At 49.1% G+C, this 15,566-nt stretch overlaps 1 protein-coding gene across 2 annotated transcripts in view; it reads right to left on the reverse strand.

Moving 5' to 3' along the window:
- The window catches only part of MRC1 (mannose receptor C-type 1), an 88,750-nt gene that overhangs the window by 43,113 nt on the left and 30,071 nt on the right, over positions 1–15,566 (reverse strand). The window contains exons 7-11 of one of the 2 annotated variants that reach the window (XM_068146364.1): positions 13,912–14,094; positions 11,048–11,205; positions 7,612–7,725; positions 5,956–6,071; positions 3,306–3,454 (exon numbers count right to left, since the gene is read on the reverse strand). In XM_068146364.1, coding sequence (XP_068002465.1) covers positions 3,306–3,454; positions 5,956–6,071; positions 7,612–7,725; positions 11,048–11,205; positions 13,912–14,094 — 720 coding nt within the window. The remainder of the gene's footprint in view (positions 1–3,305; positions 3,455–5,955; positions 6,072–7,611; positions 7,726–11,047; positions 11,206–13,911; positions 14,095–15,566) is intronic. The other variant, XM_068146365.1, reaches the window with a different exon arrangement.

Below are 15,566 nucleotides of genomic sequence, written 5' to 3' on the forward strand. Positions count from 1 at the left end.
AACTTCATATTCTATCCTGAGGGAGATTCAATCAGTCAGAAATCCCTCTGCTACACTAGGACCAGAGCAGGGCCACAAAATTCCTCAGAGGGCTTGAGCAGCATTGCTGTGAGGCCAGGGTGAGAGAGCTGGGGTTGCTCAGCCTGGAGAAAAGGTGAGGTGAGGTGAGGGGAGGTGAGGGGAGGTGAGGGGAGGTGAGGGGAGGGGAGGGGAGGTGAGGGGAGGAGAGGAGAGGGGAGGGGAGGGGAGGGGAGGGGAGGGGAGGGGAGGGGAGGGGAGGAGAGGAGAGGAGAGGAGGGGAGAGGAGGGGAGAGGAGGGGAGGGGAGAGGAGGGGAGGGGAGGGGAGGGGAGGGGAGGGGAGGGGAGGGGAGAGGAGAGGAGAGGAGAGGAGAGGAGAGGAGAGGAGAGGAGAGGAGAGGAGAGGAGAGGAGAGGAGAGGAGAGGAGAGGAGAGGAGAGGAGAGGAGAGGAGAGGAGAGGAGAGGAGAGGAGAGGAGAGGAGAGGAGAGGAGAGGAGAGGAGAGGAGAGGAGAGGAGAGGAGAGGAGAGGAGAGGAGAGGAGAGGAGAGGAGAGGAGAGGAGAGGAGAGGAGAGGAGAGGAGAGGAGAGGAGAGGAGAGGAGAGGAGAGGAGAGGAGAGGAGAGGAGAGGAGAGGAGAGGAGAGGAGAGGAGTTCTCTTCCCTCAGCCTCTTAACTTGATCTCTTTTTAAAGCAACTTGATCCCAGTTTAAACTAACTTGGTCTAAATTTAAAGCAACTTTGGGTCTCAGGTTAAAGTAATGTGGTCTTAGTTTAAAGTAACTTGATCTCAATTTAAAGTAACTTGGTCTGTGTTTAAAGTAACCTTACCCCAAGCTAAAGTAACCTGATCTCAATTTAAAGTAACCTGATCCCAGTCTAAGGTAACTTGGTCCCAGTTTAAGGCAACTTTATCTCAGTTTAAAGTAACAATCTCAATTTAAAGTAACTTGCTCTTGATTTAAAGTAACTTAATCTCAGTTTAAAGTAACCTGATCCCAATTTAAAGTAACTTAATCTCAGTTTCAAGTAAATTGGTCTCAGTTTAAATAACTTGGCCTCAACTTAAAGTAACTTGGCCTTGGTTTAAAGTAGCCTAATCTCAATTTATAGTAACCTGATCCCAGTTTAAAGTAACTTGATCTCAGCTTAAAGTAACTTGGCCTTGGTTCAAAGTAACCTAATCTCAATTTATAGTAACCTGATCCTGGTTTAAAGTAACTTAATCTCAGTTTAAAGTCACTTGGTCTCAGTTTAATGTAACTTGGCCTCAATTTATAGTAACTTAATCCCAGTTTAAAGTAACTTGATCCCAGTTTAAAGTAACTTAATCCCAGTTTAATGTAACTTGGCCTCAATTTAAAGTAACTTGGCCTCAGTTTAATATAACCTGATCCCAGTTTAAAGTAACTTAATCTCAGTTTAAAGTCACTTGGTCTCAGTTGAATGTAACTTGGCCTTAGTTTAAAGTAACTTAATCCCAGTTTAAAGTAACTTAATCCCAGTTTAAAGTAACTTGGCCTCAGTTTAAAGTAACTTAATCTCAATTTATAGTAAGCTGATCCTGGTTTAAAGTAACTTAATCTCAGTTTAATATAACCTGATCTCAATGTAAAGTTACTTGAACCCAGTTTAAAGTAACTTCATCTCAGTTTAAAGTCACTTGGTCTCAGTTTAATGTAACTTGGCCTTAGTTTAAAGTAATTTAATCCCAGTTTAAAGTAACTTGGCCTCAGTTTAAAGTAACTTGGCCTCAGTTTAAAGTAACCTAATCTCAATTTATAGTAACCTGATCCCAGTTTAAAGTAACTTGGCCTCAGTTTAATATAACCTGATCTCAATGCAAAATTACTTGATCCCAGTTTAAAATAACTTAATCTCAGTTTAAAGTCACTTGGTCTCAGTTTAATGTAACTTGGCCTTAGTTTAAAGTAACTTGGCCTCAGTTTAAAGTAACTTGGCCTCAGTTTAAAGTAACCTAATCTCAATTTATAGTAACCTGATCCCAGTTTAAAGTAACTTAATCTCAGTTTAATATAACCTGATCTCAATGTAAAGTTACTTGATCCCAGTTTAAAGTAACTTCATCTCAGTTTAAAGTCACTTGGTCTCAGTTTAATGTAACTTGGCCTTAGTTTAAAGTAACTTAATCCCAGTTTAAAGTAACTTAATCCCAGTTTAAAGTAACTTGGTCTCAGTTTAAAGTAATCTAATCTCAATTTATAGTAACCTGATCCCAGTTTAAAGTAACTTAATCTCAGTTTAATATAACCTGATCTCAATGTAAAGTCACTTGATCCCAGTTTAAAGTCACTTGGTCTCAGTTTAATGTAACTTGGCCTCGGTTTAAAGTAACTTAATCCCAGTTTAAAGTAACTTAATCCCAGTTTAAAGTAATTTAATCCCAGTTTAAAGTAATTTGGTCTCAGTTTAATGTAATTTGGACTCAGTTTAAATTAACTTGGTCTCAGTTTAAAGTAACCTAATTTCAATTTATAGTAACTTAATCCCAGTTTAAAGTAACTTGGCCTCAGTTTAAAGTAACCTAATCTCAATTTATAGTAAACTGATCCTGGTTTAAAGTAACTTAATCTCAGTTTAAGATAACCTGATCTCAATGTAAAGTTACTTGATCCCAATTTAAAGTCACTTGGTCTCAGTTTAAGGTAACTTGGCCTCAGTTTAAAGTAACTTAATCCCAGTTTAAAGTAACTTAATCCCAGTTTAAAGTAACTTGGTCTCAGTTTAATGTAATTTGGACTCAGTTTAAATTAACTTGGTCTCAGTTTAAAGTAACCTAATTTCAATTTACAGTAATTTAATCCCAGTTTAAAGTAACTTGGCCTTAGTTTAAAGTAACTTAATCTCAATTTATAGTAACCTGATCCCAGTTTAAAGTAACTTGGTCTCAGTTTAAAGTAACTTGGTCTCCGTTTAATGTAACTTGGCCTTAGTTTAAAGTAACTTAATCCCAGTTTAAAGTAACTTGTTCTCAGTTTAAAGTAATCTAATCTCAATTTATAGTAATCTGATCCCAGTTTAAAGTAACTTGACCTCAATGCAAAGTTACTTGATCCCAGTTTAAAGTAACTTAATCTCAGTTTAAAGTAATTTGGCCTCATTTTAAAGTAACTTGGCCTCAGCTCAAAGTAATTTGATCTGAGTTTGAGATGTCTTCCCAAGCTCCTGCTAACCCCTCATTCAGCAGGAAGCAGGGAGGCAGATCAGCAGTAGGCAGCCTGGAGAGCAGTCAGTGCTGAAGCGCGGCAGGCCGGAGCGGCTCCTACCTGGCATCTCCGAGTTCCAGTGCGTGAACGAGACAGGCTGGCCGCTGGCCCACTTGAAGGTTCCCTTCTCCTCCACATCTGAAAGGCCAATCCAAAAGTACCTCTCTGTCCTCAGTCCCACCAGGCTGGTCAGGTAGGCTTGCTCATACCTGTTCAGAGCACAACCATCACATTAACACCGCAGGGTCTGGCTGGAAAGCTGTAAGAGGCTGGTTACGTTCTCAGGGTGACCCCTGGAGCTTCCTGGCAGCACAGCTTGGATGGACTTGCTTGGACCAGGCACACACCAAAGCACCACAGAAATATTCTGGGAGCTTCAAGGCTCACAGAGTAGCTTTGCTTAGAAGAGACCTCCAAGACCATCCAGTCCAACCTCCAACCAGCACTGCAGGCTCAACACCAAACCATGTCCCTAAGCACCACCCATGACACCTACCACCCGTGATAGCTACCACCCTTGACACCTACCACCCATGATAGCTACCACCCTTGACATCTACCACCCTTGACAGCTACCACCCATGACACCTACCACCCTTGACACCTACCACCCATGACAGCTACCACCCATGACACCTACCACCCTTGACAGCTACCACCCATGACAGCTACCACCCTTGACACCTACCACCCATGATAGCTACCACCCTTGACACCTACCACCCTTGACAGCTACCACCCATGACACCTACCACCCTTGACACCTACCACCCATGACAGCTACCACCCATGACACCTACCACCCTTGACAGCTACCACCCATGACACCTACCACCCATGACAGCTACCACCCTTGACACCTACCACCCATGACAGCTACCACCCATGACAATTACCACCCATGACAGCTAGAGCTTGCACTCTAGAAAATAGCTCTTCAGATGTTACAGCAACAAAGAAGATAGATTCTGACCCCTGTGTGAAGAATCATCTGCTCAGTGTGCCAGGATGCAGCCAGAACACAGCCTTCAGGAACAACAAAAGTGCTGCTGAAGCAAACTTTGTGGGGCTGTGTTCCTGTGCAACCTGTGCTGGATTCTATGCTTCTGCTCTGGCAGGGCAGTTGGACTGAAGAATCTCCAGAGGTCCGTTCCAACCCTTAACACCCTCCTCTGTTCCTGTGCAGCTTTGCTCCTTACCTCTGCCCTTCATTTTCCCACCATCCCAGCAGTAGCCAGAATGCAGCACACACTGATCCCTGGCTGAGTGGTGATGGAGCCTCTGGTACCAAGCACTTCCACAGTCACTTGGCTCCTTATGTAGGTTGTGGTTTTGTTAAAGCACCTCAATCTTGGAAAGATCAGACAGGTGAAACTCACATCCTCTTGCTGATGTGGAGGGAACTCAGTCACAACTGGATTCTGCATCCCACCCTCAAGTAGAATCACAGAATTAATAAGGTTGGAAAAGACCTCAAAGATCATCAAGTCCAAGCTGTCACCCAACACCTCCTGACTACCAAACCATGGCTCCAAGTGCCACATCCAATCCCCTCTTGAACACTTCCAGGGATGGGGACTCCACCACCTCCCTGGGCAGCACATCCCAATGGCCAATCTCTCTTGCTGGGAAGCATTGCTTCCTAACATCCAACCTAAACCTCCCCTGGCACAGCTTGAGACTGTGTCCTCTTGTTCTGGTGCTGCTTGCCTGGGAGAAGAGACCAACCCCGCCCTGGCTGCAGCATTCCTTCAGGGAGTTGGAGAGAGCAAGAAGGTCTCCCCTGAGCCTCCTCTTCTCCATGCTAAGCAACCCCAGCTCCCTCAGCCTCTCCTCACAGGGCTGTGCTCCAGACCCCTCCCCAGCTTTGTTGCCCTTCTCTGGACACCTTCCAGCAGCTCAACATCTTTCCTAAACTGAGGGGCCCAGAACTGGACACAGGACTCAAGGTGTGGCCTAACCAATGCTGAGCACAGGGCACAATGACTTCCCTGCTCCTGCTGGCCACACTGTTCCTGATGCAGGCCAGGATGCCATTAGCCTTCTTGGCCACCTGGGCACACTGCAGGCTCATGTTCAGCTGCTGTCAACTATTACCCCCAGGTCCCTCTCTGCCTGGCTGCTCTCAGCCACTCTGACCCCAGCTTGTGGCACTGCCTGGGGTTGTTGTGGCCAATGTGCAGCACCTGGCACTTGGATGTGTTCAATCTCCTGCCTTTGGACTCTGCCCATCTGTCCAGCCTGTCCAGGTCCCTCTGCAGAGCTCTCCTAACCTCTAACAGATAAACTCCTGCCCCCAGCTTGGTGTCATCTGCAAATTTACTGATGATGGACTCACTGCCCTCATCCAGATCATCAGTAAAGATATTGAACAGGATGGGGGCCAGCACTGATAAAAGTAAAACCCATCATCAAGGCAGAGCAGTTCAGTCAATGGGAACCACAGTTCTGCTGCTTCCCTGGACATAAGGTCTCTGTCAATGCTGACTCCCAGCCAGCACCACCTCCACTAGGACCTGGATTCCTGGAGTTGAAGACACATGCAACGGCTGTGCCATGTTCTCTGTGCACACGTGGCTGTACTCCCAGGCAAGACTTCTGTCCAGATGACAGCCTTGATTTTGCTCTTCAGATGATGCTAGATGTCAGCCATAGAAATCAGAGCTGTCAGCTGCTGGGGGGATGCCTGCATGCAGGCAGCCTCACCTACCTGTCTTCGATGGCTGCTAGAGAGGCTTGGTGCCTTCCACAGGTCTGATTTGCTTCAGCAAATGATACAAAGGTGCTGCCAATGAAGTAACAGTAAAAGCCATGCCTCCTCCAGCCCTGCCAAGAGAAATGTGAGACCTCTTCAGAGAGGGGAAGGGGGCAGAGGAGGAAGGGAGCAGGAAGGGGGGAGAGGGAGGAGGAAGAGAAAAGGAAGGGGGGATAGGGAGAAGGAAGGGGGAGAGGGAGAGGGAGAAGGTGGGGGGAGAAGGAGAAGGAAGGCAGGGGGAAGGGAGAAGAAAGACACGGGAAAGGGAGAAGAAAGACGGGAAAGGGAGAAGGAAGGCAAGGGGAAAGGGAGAAGGAAGAAAGGAGGAAAGGGAGAAGGAAGGAAGGAGGAAAGGGAGAAGGAAGGAGAAAAGGGAGAAGGAAGGCAGGGGGAAGGGAGAAGGAAGGAAGGAGGAAAGGGAGAAGGAAGAAAGGAGGAAAGGGAGAAGGAAGGAAGGAGGAAAGGGAGAAGGAAGAAAAGAGGAAAGGGAAGGAAGGAAGGAGGAAAGGGAGAAGGAAGGAAGGAGGAAAGGGAGAAGGAAGGAGGAAAGGGAGAAGGAAGGAGAAAAGGGAGAAGGAAGGCAGGGGGAAGGGAGAAGGAAGGAAAGAGGAAAGGGAGAAGGAAGGAAGGAAGGAGGAAAGGGAGAAGGAAGGCAGGGGGAAGGAAGGCAGGGACAAGGGAGAAGGAAGGAAGGAAAAGGGAAAGGGAGAAGGAAGGCAGGGGGAAGGGAGAAGGAAGGGGGAAAAGGAGAAGACCTGATTCACAGCAGTGAGAAGGAAGAAGCCTGCCAAGCCACAGGGCAGATGAAAACTTTTCACAATAGGAAGAGTCAGCTGTGAGCAGCCACAAGCCACCCAGGCATTTCAGTTTGTCACCTCTGAAAGGCTTCCTGCTAAGAGCATGCACCTGGTTCCCTAGGCAAAGAGAACATCCAGGAGCATTAGGATCCCTTTGTGTTCTCTAGCAGTTGAATGCTTGGGAGGTTGCCAGGCACTCTTCTAAAAGCACTGGGAATAGGCACCAAAGGCTTGGGATGAAAGGTGATTTCCTCATGGAAGGCAAACCCCCCAAGCAGATTCAAGGACTGACAGCAGGTTCTCCCTGCTGAGTGTTCCCAGAGGGCACCACCAAACGAACCCTGGAGCTGGTGGCAGCCCTGGGGCACAGTGCACCCTGCTCAGGCACTCAGAACAAACTCCTCAGAGTAGAGAGCGCTGCCAGAGACCCCAGGAAAGCCTTGGGAGTAGGATGCAGGCAAGTGCAGACTCCCTGCTGTGAAAGAGAAGTGTAGGCAGAGCTGCAGAGCAGCTGCTGGCACAGGTGAAATGCTTAGGGAGGCTGAGTGCCCCTGCTGCAGGGAGTACAGCTTGGAGGTTTGGTTTACGTTCTGGAAAAGGAAAGGGAGCACCAAGGGCCAACTGCCAGCCAGAGCCTAGATTCAGCCAGGAGTGTCACCTATTCCATCTGCCAGAGACAGAGGCAGGCCATCTGTTCTGATGATGACCACACACAAACCATTCCTCCTGCTTCATCTGCCACCCAGGAGGCATTTTCACCTCCCAGTCACTCCCAGAGGCCTGTTCAGATCAGGCAGCTCTTTGGGTCACTTACTCTCTGGCAGCCCATGTCAATGGTTTCCTCTTCTGCAGGAGCTTCTGACAATGGCTTTCTTTTACAGATGTAGCCAAGTTTCTTCTCACAGGAGTAGTCTGCCCAGAATCCATCCTGAGAATGAGAACAGAACAGCACAGGCAAGGGGGGTTGAGCTTGCAAACATAAAAAAGTTGCTTTATGCTTTTAGAATAGAATGGAATGGAATGGAATGGAATAGAATAGAATAGAATAGAATAGAATAGAATAGAATAGAATAGAATAGAATAGAATAGAATAGAATAGAATAGAATAGACCAGGTTGGAAGAGACCTTCAAGATCATTGAGTTCAACCCATCATCCAACACCACCTAATCAACTAACCCATGGCACCAAGCACCCCAGCAAGTCTCCTCCTGAACACCTCCAGGGATGGTGACTCCACCACCTCCCTGGGCAGCACATCCCAATGGGCAATCACTCTCTCTGTGTAGAACTTCCTCCTAACCTCCAGCCTAAACCTCCCCTGGCACAGCTTGAGACTGTGTCCTCTTGTTCTGGGGCTGGCTGCCTGGGAGAAGAGACCAACCCCCACCTGGCTACAGCCTCCCTTCAGGGAGTTGTAGAGAGCAAGAAGGTCTCCCCTGAGCCTCCTCTTCTCCAGGCTAAGCAACCCCAGCTCCCTCAGCCTCTCCTCACAGGGCTGTGTTCCAGACCCCTCCCCAGCTTTGTTGCCCTTCTCTGGATAACTTCCAGCAAGTCAACCTCCTTCCTAACCTGAGGGGCCCAGAACTGGACACAGGACTCAAGGTGTGGCCTAACCAGTGCTGAGCACAGGGCAGAATGACCTCCCTGCTCCTGCTGGCCACACTCTTCCTGATGCAGGCCAGGATGCCATTGGCCCTCTTGGCTGCCTGGGCACACTGCTGGCTCATGTTCAGCCTACCATCAACCAGCACCCCCAGGTCCCTCTCTGCCTGGCTGCTCTCAGCCACTCTGACCCCAGCCTGTGGCACTGCCTGGGGTTGTTGTGGCCAATGTGCAGCACCTGGCACTTGGATGTGTATTAGGTATTTCATTAATGTTTTGGTTAGCTTTAACAGAAGCAAATCCTGCATCTAAGTTCAGTACAGAATTCCAACCTCACTCCAAGCTCACTCCTACTGGGGTTGGCTCACCATTGATTTTGCTTCATAGATTCACAGAATGGTTTGGGTGGGAAGGGACCTTCAAGATCATCCAGTTCCAACCCCCTGCCATGGGCAGGGACACCTCCCACCAGCCCAAGCTGCTCAAGGCCTCATCCAGCCTGGTCTTGAACATCTCCAGGGAGGAGGCAGCCACAGCCTCCCTGGGCAGCCTGTGCCAGAGTCTCACAGCCCTCACTGCAAAGAATTTCTTCCTCATCTCCAGTCTCAATCTCCCCTCTCTCAGCTCAAAGCCATTGCCCCTTGTCCTATAACTCACAGCCTTTGTCCAAAGTCCCTCCCCAGCTCTCCTGAGCCCCTTCAGGTACTGGAAAGCTGCTCTAAGGTCTCCCTGGAGCCTTCTCTTCTCCAGGCTGAGGATCCCAAATTTTCACAGCCTAGTAACATTTATCATTGAGGTTACTACTTAGCAGAGGAAGCAAAAGACTCTTCTCATCAAAAAGAACTTCGAGGAGAGCACATCTCAGCAGCTGCCCTTCCAAAATGTTAAAGTGGGCAGATGGCAGCTCCTTAAATTGCAGCAGTTTTGTCACCCAGTCATTTGCACCACTGTCCAAAGGGCAGAGGGAAGTGCAGAATCAAAGCAGTGTCATGAAGGAAGAGCAGAGTCACCCAGGGCAGGTGACACAGGAACACATCCAGGTGGGCTTTGAATATCTCCAGACAAGGAGACTCCACCATGAGGAGCAAAGGCAATGAGGAGCAAAGGCAATGAAAAGCAGAAACAGATCCCAACACAATGAAGAAGCTGATAGAAAGAGAAGGCCTTTGGGTGGCACTGCTGCACACTTTACTCTTCACTTCTGCCTTCCCATCAGTGGCCTATAAAACCTTGTTCACTTGGAGCCGCCAACCACCTGCCTGCCTCTGGGGGCTGTGGCTTCAGCTAAGCCCACACTTGTACCTCTAGCTCTTCTCCATGCTGGAGCAGAAGTACTTACCTACAGCTGCAGCAGTGTCTGCCAGTCCTATCACTCCCTGACACCCTCAAAAGTCCCTCCCCAGCTTTCTTGGACCCCCTGCAGATCCTGGAATCCACAATTAGGTCTCCTCAGAGCCTTCTCCTCTCCAGACTGCACAGCCCCAACTCTCTCAGTCTGTCTCCACAGCAGAGCAGCTCCAGCCCTCTGCTCCTCCTTGTGGCCCTTCTCTGGACACCTTCCAGCACCTCCAGATATTGCCTGGCACAGAGGTTCCAGAACTGGACCCAGAGCTCCAGCTGTGGTCTCAGCAGAGTGGAACAGAGGGGCAGAATCCCCTCCCTGGCCCTGCTGGCCACACTTCTCTTGCTGCAGCCCAGGCTCTGCTTGGCTCTCTGGGCTGCAAGTGCTCCCTGCTGGCTCCTCTTGAGCTTCTCCTCCCCCAGCACCCCCAAGGCCTTTTCTTCAGGGCTGCTCTCCAGCCAGTCCCTGCCCAGCCTGGATTGGTGCTTGGGATTGCCCTGAGCCAGCTGCAGGACCTTGCCCTTGGTCTTGTTGAACCTCCTGAGGTTGTCCTGGGCCCAGCTCTGCAGTCTGGCCAGGTCCCTCTGGATGGATCCTTCCCTCCAGCTGTCAGCAGCACCACACAGCTTGGTGTCATCAGCAAACCTGCTGAGGCTGCACTCAGTGCCACTGTCCATGGCACCAACAAAGATGTTGAACAAGACTGGTTGGAATGGAATGGAATGGAATGGAATGGAATGGAATGGAATGGAATGGAATAGAATAGAATAGAATAGAATAGAATAGAATAGAATAGAATAGAATAGAATAGAATAGAATAGAATAGAATAGAATAGAATTAACCAGGTTGGAAAAGACCTTTGAGATCACCAAGTCCAACCTATCACCCAGCAGAATCTAATCAACTAAACCATGGCACCAAGTGCCTCATCCAGGCTCTTCCTAATCCCTGAGGGACTCCACTTGTCCCTGGCCTCCACCTGGACATGAACCCCAGGCCATCCAGGCTGGGTTTTATGTATTTCCCTATTTATCCTTACCCCTTACCTTTGTGAACCCTCCCTCTCATAGCTACATATATATTTTGTTTAAAATCCACCTCTTTTACTTCCAAACAGATCCCAGGCTGTTTCTTTCATGTATTTCCCTCTCCTTTCCCCGTGCCTGGGTTCTTGGTTCGTTTGTTTTACCTTACCAGGAAAGGGAGGGGGGAGGAATCTCAGTCTGTTACCACTTGAGCTTTTCAACTCCAGTTAAAGCTCAAAGCAGCAGAGGGAATGAAGGCAGTAGCTGCAGGCCTTTACCTTTCCCTTCATAACAACACAGTCCTCTTGCCTGTTGCTGGCATGGGTGGGCTCCCCCCGCAGCCACTTGGTGTAGGTGACGGGCGTGCTGTCGCTCCACTCGAAGTACATCTGAACCTTCAGGTCGTTCAGCCCAAGCCACAGCTCCTCAGCAGCCTCTGAAACAAACCATTAGCACAGGGGGTAACAGCTCTGTCAGGCCAGGTCAGCTCCTACCTTCCTGCAATAGAAAATGATTCATTCTCAGGTGTCTGGAAACGCTGGCATGAGAAATTCAGGCTCCTGGCTCAGTCCCTAGAGGCTAGAATTAGAATAGAGTTAGAATTTGGCAATTGGGATGTGCTGCCCAGGGAGGTGGTGGAGTCACCATCCCTGGAGGTGTTTAGGAAGAGCCTGGATGAGGCACTTGGTGCCATGGTTTAGTTGATGAGATGCTGCTGGGTGATAGGTTGGGCTCGATGACCTCAAAGGTCTTTTCCAACCTGGTTAATTCTATTCTATCCAATTCAATCCAATTCAATCCAATTCAATTCAATTCAATTCAATTCAATTCAATTCAATTCAATTCAATCAAATTCTATTCTATTCTATTCTATTCTATTCTATTCTATTCTATTCTATTCTATTCTATTCTATTCTGTTCTGTTCTGTTCAGTTCTATCCTATTCTGCTACCAGGACACAAGGTCAGTCTGTAGTGGAATCTTGACTCAATGCCTCATGGTTCATTCTGGAGCACCTTTTGCATGAGGAAAGGCTGAGAGCCCTGGCACTGTTTAGAGCTGAATAAAAGGTTCACAGGAGACCTTCTCAATGTGTAAGAGTATCTGACATGGGAGTGTGAAGTGACAGAGCTCTTCTCAGTGGTGCCCAGTGACAGGACCAGAGGCAGTGGGCACAAGCTGAAGCACAGGAGGCTCCCTCTGAACTTCAGGAAACACTTGGGTGTTGTGCAGGCAACTGGGCAGTGCCACAGCTGTTAGGCAAGAGGGAAGGGTGGCCTTTGATCCCAACACTTGTGACCTTTTCCAACCTGGTTGATTCTATTCTATTCTATTCTATTCTATTCCATTCTATTCTATTCTATTCCATTCTATTCTATGCTATTCTATGCTATGCTATGCTATTCCAGTCCATTCCATTCCATTCCATTCTATTCCATTCCATTCTATTCTATTCTATTCTATTCCATTCCATTCCATTCCATTCCATTCCACTCCATTCCATTCCATTCCATTCCATTCCATTCCACTCCATTCCACTCCATTCCATTCCATTCCATTCCATTCCATTCCATTCCATTCCAAATAGAATTAACCAGGTTGGAAAAGACCTTTGAGTTGTTAAGGCCAGGCTGGATGTGGCTGTGAGCAACCTGCTATAGTGTGAGGTGTCCCTGGCCATGGCAGGGGGGTTGGAACTGGTTGAGCCTTGAGGTCCCTTCCAACCCTGGCAGTTCTGTGGTTCTGTGATTCCATGAAGAGGGCAGAGTGCAGCCAGCAGGGAACAGCACTCACTGCAGTGGCAATGGACTAAGAGCCTTTAACCTGGTATAAACCAGCCCAAAGCCTCTTTGTTAAAGGAGGGTGCAACACAGACAGGTTCATCCTTTTTCTCCAGCCCAAAACTCCTGTAACAAGCTATGGATAAACACCTCCATAAAATGCTACCTCCCCTTTTCCTCCTGCCTTTAGTATGGTCCAGAAGGAAGTGCCCTCTTCTGTAGTCATAGAATTGCATGGCCAGCAGATGGAGAGAGGAGTTTGAGCCACATTACTTTGCTCTGGTGAGGCCTCACCTGGAGCACTGCAACCAGCTCTGGAGCCCTGAATACAGGAAGGACATGGACCTGAAGAAAATGCTCAGGGGGTTGGAGCAGCTCTGCTGCAAGGACAGGCTGAGGGAGCCAGGGGTGTTCAGCCTGGAGAAGAGAAGGCTCCAGGGAGACCTAAGAGCAGCCTGCCAGTACCTGAAGGGGCTACAGGAAGGCTGTAGAGGGACTGTTTGCAAAGGCCTGCAGGGACAGGACCAGGGGCAATGGCTTCAAAGTAGAGCAGAGCAGATTGAGATTGGATGTGAGGAACAAGTTCTGCACCAGGAGGCTGCTGGAACACTAGCACAGGTTGCTCAGGGAGGTGGTTGAGGCTCCATGGCTGGAGGTATTCCAGGTCAGGCTGGACAAGGGTCAGATGGAGGAACCTGGAAACTCCAGGCCTGGCAGCCTGACCTCAGTGCCAGGGAAAGTGATGGAGCAGATTATCCTGGGGGCAATCACTGTGCACCTGCAGGATGGCCAAGGGCTCAGGTCCAGCCAACATGAATTTAGGAGGGGCAGGTCCTGCCTCTCCAACCTGATCTCTTTCTATGCCCAGGTGACTGCCTGGTGGATGTGGTCTGCCTGGACCTCAGCAAGGCCTTTGCCACTGTCCCCCACAGCAAACTGCTGGCCAAGCTGTCAGCCCCTGGCTTGGACAGCAGCACTCTGAGCTGGGTTAGGAACTGTAGGAGCAGGCTAAAAATTATGAGACAAGAAGGAGCAGCCTGACTTGGGTAATATGGACAGGCCAGGAGTCAGATCTTCCCCAGCTGCCTCTGAGAAACAGATGTTGCTTCCCCTCACCTGTGTTTGCAGACCAAAGGTCCAAGTCCTTCCAGGCTCTGAAAAGGTGAACAACTGTTTTAATCTGGATAAAAGGGAGAGAGAAGCAGCCCTCTGCAGCCCAGGATCAGGAGAATTTTGCTGTTGTTGGTTTGGATGTTTAAGAACCTCCTTGCTGCTTTTTTTAAGAGGTGAGACACAGAGCCAGCTCCTGATTTGCTGCTGTGACTCTGCACATAGCGTGGGGAAAACACCACAGTACTCACGGTAGCCAAGCTGAGAGAGGACAAAGCTGTACTCCTCCACGTTGTGGATGCTGGCCAGGTCCCCATCCTCTTTCCTGCAAGCTGTTAATGCATCTTTCCATATTTTGGGGTCCCTGTTTATCCTGTAGCAGTGACCAGCATAGGACATCCATTGATCAGGACATCTAATAGGGACATTAGTCTCTGGAAGGAAAAGGGACAGTGAAGGAGTTGCAGAATTCTGTTCTGAAGACTGAAAGTCACAGCAGGAAAGGTTTAACAGACCAGCTCATGATGGATGTGCTTCAGGAGGAACAGCAGAGCTGAAAATGCCTACAGGGAGAAGGAGCTGAGTGCATGGTTAGAAGTTGAAACCTCCAGGCCACAGGAGGAAGCTCCTCACAATGAGAGTGGTGAATTACTGGCACAGGCTGCCCAGGGATGGGCTTGAGGCTTTGCCCCTGGAGCCAGCAGTGTGCCCAGGGGGCCAAGAAGGCCAATGGCATCCTGGCCTGCATCAGGAAGAGTGTGGCCAGCAGGAGCAGGGAAGTCATCGTGCCCTGTGCTCAGCACTGGTTAGGCCACACCTTGAGTCCTGTGTCCAGTTCTGGGCTCCTCAGTTTAAGAAGGACATTGAGAGACTTGAAGGTGTCCAGAGAAGGGCAACAAGGCTGGGGAGAGGCCTTGAGCACAGCCCTGTGAGGAGAGGCTGAGGGAGCTGGGGTTGTTTAGCCTGGAGGAGACTCAGGGGAGACCTCATTGCTCTCTACAACTCCCTGAGGGGAGGTTGTAGCCAGGACCTCATTGCTCTCTAGCAACCAGCACCAGAACAAGAGGACACAGTCTCAAGCTGCACCAGGGGAGGTTTATGCTGGAGCTGAAGAGAAAATTCTTCACTGAGAGAGTTGTTAGCCATTGGGATGTGCTGCCCAGGGAGGTGGTGGAGTCCCCATCCCTGGAGGTGTTCAAGAGGGGATTGGATGTGGCACTTGGTGCCATGGTCTAGTTGTGGGTCTGTGGTGACAGGTTGGACTCAATGATCTTTGAGGTCTCTTCCAACCTTGGTGATACTGTGAGACTGTGACACATTCAAGCTCAGCCTGGCTGTGTCCCTGCTCTAGCTGGAGCTGTCCCTGTTGCCTGCAGAGGGGTTGGACAAGATACCCTTTGAGGATCCCTTCCAACCCAATGCAGTCTGTGACTCAGTGAATAGAGAGCAAACACTTCTGCAGGCTGTGAGCTTGGCTTCCTGGGATCTGTTGGATGTCTCAGAGAGCACCAGTAGAATTCTGCCTCATGGCTGAGGCATTCAGAGCACTCTATCTCACACCCATCCTCTGTGCTCTGATAAGAGAGAGCTCACACAGCAGTCCCAGCAGCCACACAAAGAGAATTTATTTCCTCTCATTGAATGTTTGCAGAAACATTTGAAACAATACTTTCAGAGCAGTTCCCATTGTTGGGTTGGGATGAACCCAGGAGCCAGCCTTGCCTTAGGAAAAGAAGTTGAAAGCTAAGCAAGTTCTGCAGGTGAAAGCAGCAGGTTCCTGTTAACCACCAAATCACAGAACCACAGAACTGTCAGGGCTGGAAGGGACCTCAAGGCTCAGCCAGCTCCAACCCCCCTGCCATGGCCAGGGACACCTCACACTACAGCAGGTTGCTCACAGCCACAT

The sequence above is a fragment of the Melanerpes formicivorus genome, unplaced genomic scaffold, assembly GCF_026170545.1.
Source record: "Melanerpes formicivorus ecotype bairdi unplaced genomic scaffold, bMelFor1.0.p_v2 SCAF_13, whole genome shotgun sequence".
NCBI classification, from domain to species: domain Eukaryota; kingdom Metazoa; phylum Chordata; class Aves; order Piciformes; family Picidae; genus Melanerpes; species Melanerpes formicivorus.